General features: G+C 58.8%; 1 protein-coding gene across 1 annotated transcript; it reads left to right on the forward strand.

Moving 5' to 3' along the window:
• Window positions 1-174: 174 nt before the first annotated feature.
• COCSUDRAFT_60607 (hypothetical protein) lies at window positions 175-1168 on the forward strand (the record flags this gene model as incomplete). The annotated part of the gene is made up of 2 exons (XM_005642508.1): window positions 175-254; window positions 1000-1168. The coding sequence occupies 2 exons, from the start codon at window positions 175-177 to the stop codon at window positions 1166-1168; spliced, it is 249 nt and encodes an 82-aa protein (XP_005642565.1).
• Window positions 1169-1606: the final 438 nt, after the last annotated feature.

Consider the following 1606-nt stretch of genomic DNA (forward strand, 5'->3'; position numbering starts at 1 on the left):
CGCTATTACACAGGTGCCAGTCGCACGCTTCCCAGCACGCATGCAATAGGATATTTGGGGAAACCTGTCAGAGTTGGGGCACGCAGAGCACTCCCGCAGGAGGATAATGCGATACTGAAGAGAAGCGCAAGCATGAAGGCATACCACAGAAAGGCAACAGAAAGGCTCCTAGCGATGGACATGTCCCAAGCACCAGAGGGTAACCTCATCCCCAGAGGCGCACTCCAGCCCGCCGGCAACGCAACACCGCTGAGGTGACGTTGGAGGACCCACGGGGCAAGCCTAGGGCTTGCAGCTGGAGGCAGGGGTCACAGCAAAGCAGGCAATCATCAATCACTGGCAGGCAATTATGGATGTGCGGGCAACCAGTGGTGGAACAGACATGAAAGGCACGTTTATACGGTTGGCCGACAGGGATGGAACAGGATCGCGTTCGGACCCATTACCACTAGGTGCCGCTCGGGGCTGGCAATGTGACCCTAAACTATGCCTCAATCTGCCAGCAAGGTGGGGCACAAGCAAACGGTGGCATATGGGAGATATGAAGCCGCAAATGAGGCGAAAAACAGGTAGGCTGGTGAGAACTCGACCAGATACACACACCACATTGGAGGCGGGGATAGGCAGGAGGCATCATGTCCAAGGTCCTAGACACCCGCTCAGGTTCAAGGGTGGATACTGGGGTTGGAAACCCTAAACCCTTCAGATAGCCTTCAATGAACTACTGTGAATGGTGAGGAGGACAGACACTAAGGCAGAAGGCCACGGATGACAGGCCAAGGGGATTGTTGGGGCTGCTTGTGAGACAGAAACATCGGAGGATCACTGGAAAACTATTGATAGCCTAAAAGCCCTGGGCAGGGTGGTCTTCTGTAAGCTTGCGCCAACGCTCTGGCTCTCCGGCACGGTACTCCACAGGTAGCGGGGCGCACGATGGATCCGTCTGGCCGAGGGATACCCAAGGGGTGAGCCGCGCAAACACGTCCGGTGGTGGGCGAGGCCACCGGCACTGGGTGGCGAGGCCAGTGCCCCAGGGGTGAAGGAGGCACCCCCGGGGCCGTGTTGGGCCGAGCTCGACAGGTCCCTCGACCAGTGGAAGCACGTGACTCGGAGCCCCATTCCGCGCTGGCAAAGGTTAGAGGTAGGAGAGGCGCAAAGCTTCTGGTAGGCAATCTGTGGTCCCAGGGCTCTAAGGCAAAAGGGGTCTCAGACAAGGAACGACAGGCCGGGCTTTGCCGGGGTGGGATCGGGACTGGTGAAAGGTTAGTCATCCGTGCCTGACTATGGTATGACGAAGGCTCTTAGCGCCCATGTGCCCAGAGCACCTATCGCAAAGGCCCCCCTAAGAGAGGGTGTGAGTTCAACACAAGAATCGACACGAGCGGGTGTCATGGCAGAAGGCCAAATGAGAGCATGGTCATACAGATAGCCAAGTTAGAGCCGTGGCCGGCTGGGTACAGTGAATGGTGGATCGGAAGCGTCACGCTGGAAGCGGCACGGGATGCTGGGCACTCCAGTGGATGACTGGTTGCGCGCCCGGCAGCTCCTCCAGCGCGCAGAGGACCGCGCGGTGGCACCATCGCGCCGCAAACTGCTCCCTGGTGAT

This window comes from Coccomyxa subellipsoidea, assembly GCF_000258705.1.
Source record: "Coccomyxa subellipsoidea C-169, whole genome shotgun sequence".
In the NCBI taxonomy this organism is placed as follows: Eukaryota; Viridiplantae; Chlorophyta; class Trebouxiophyceae; family Coccomyxaceae; genus Coccomyxa; species Coccomyxa subellipsoidea.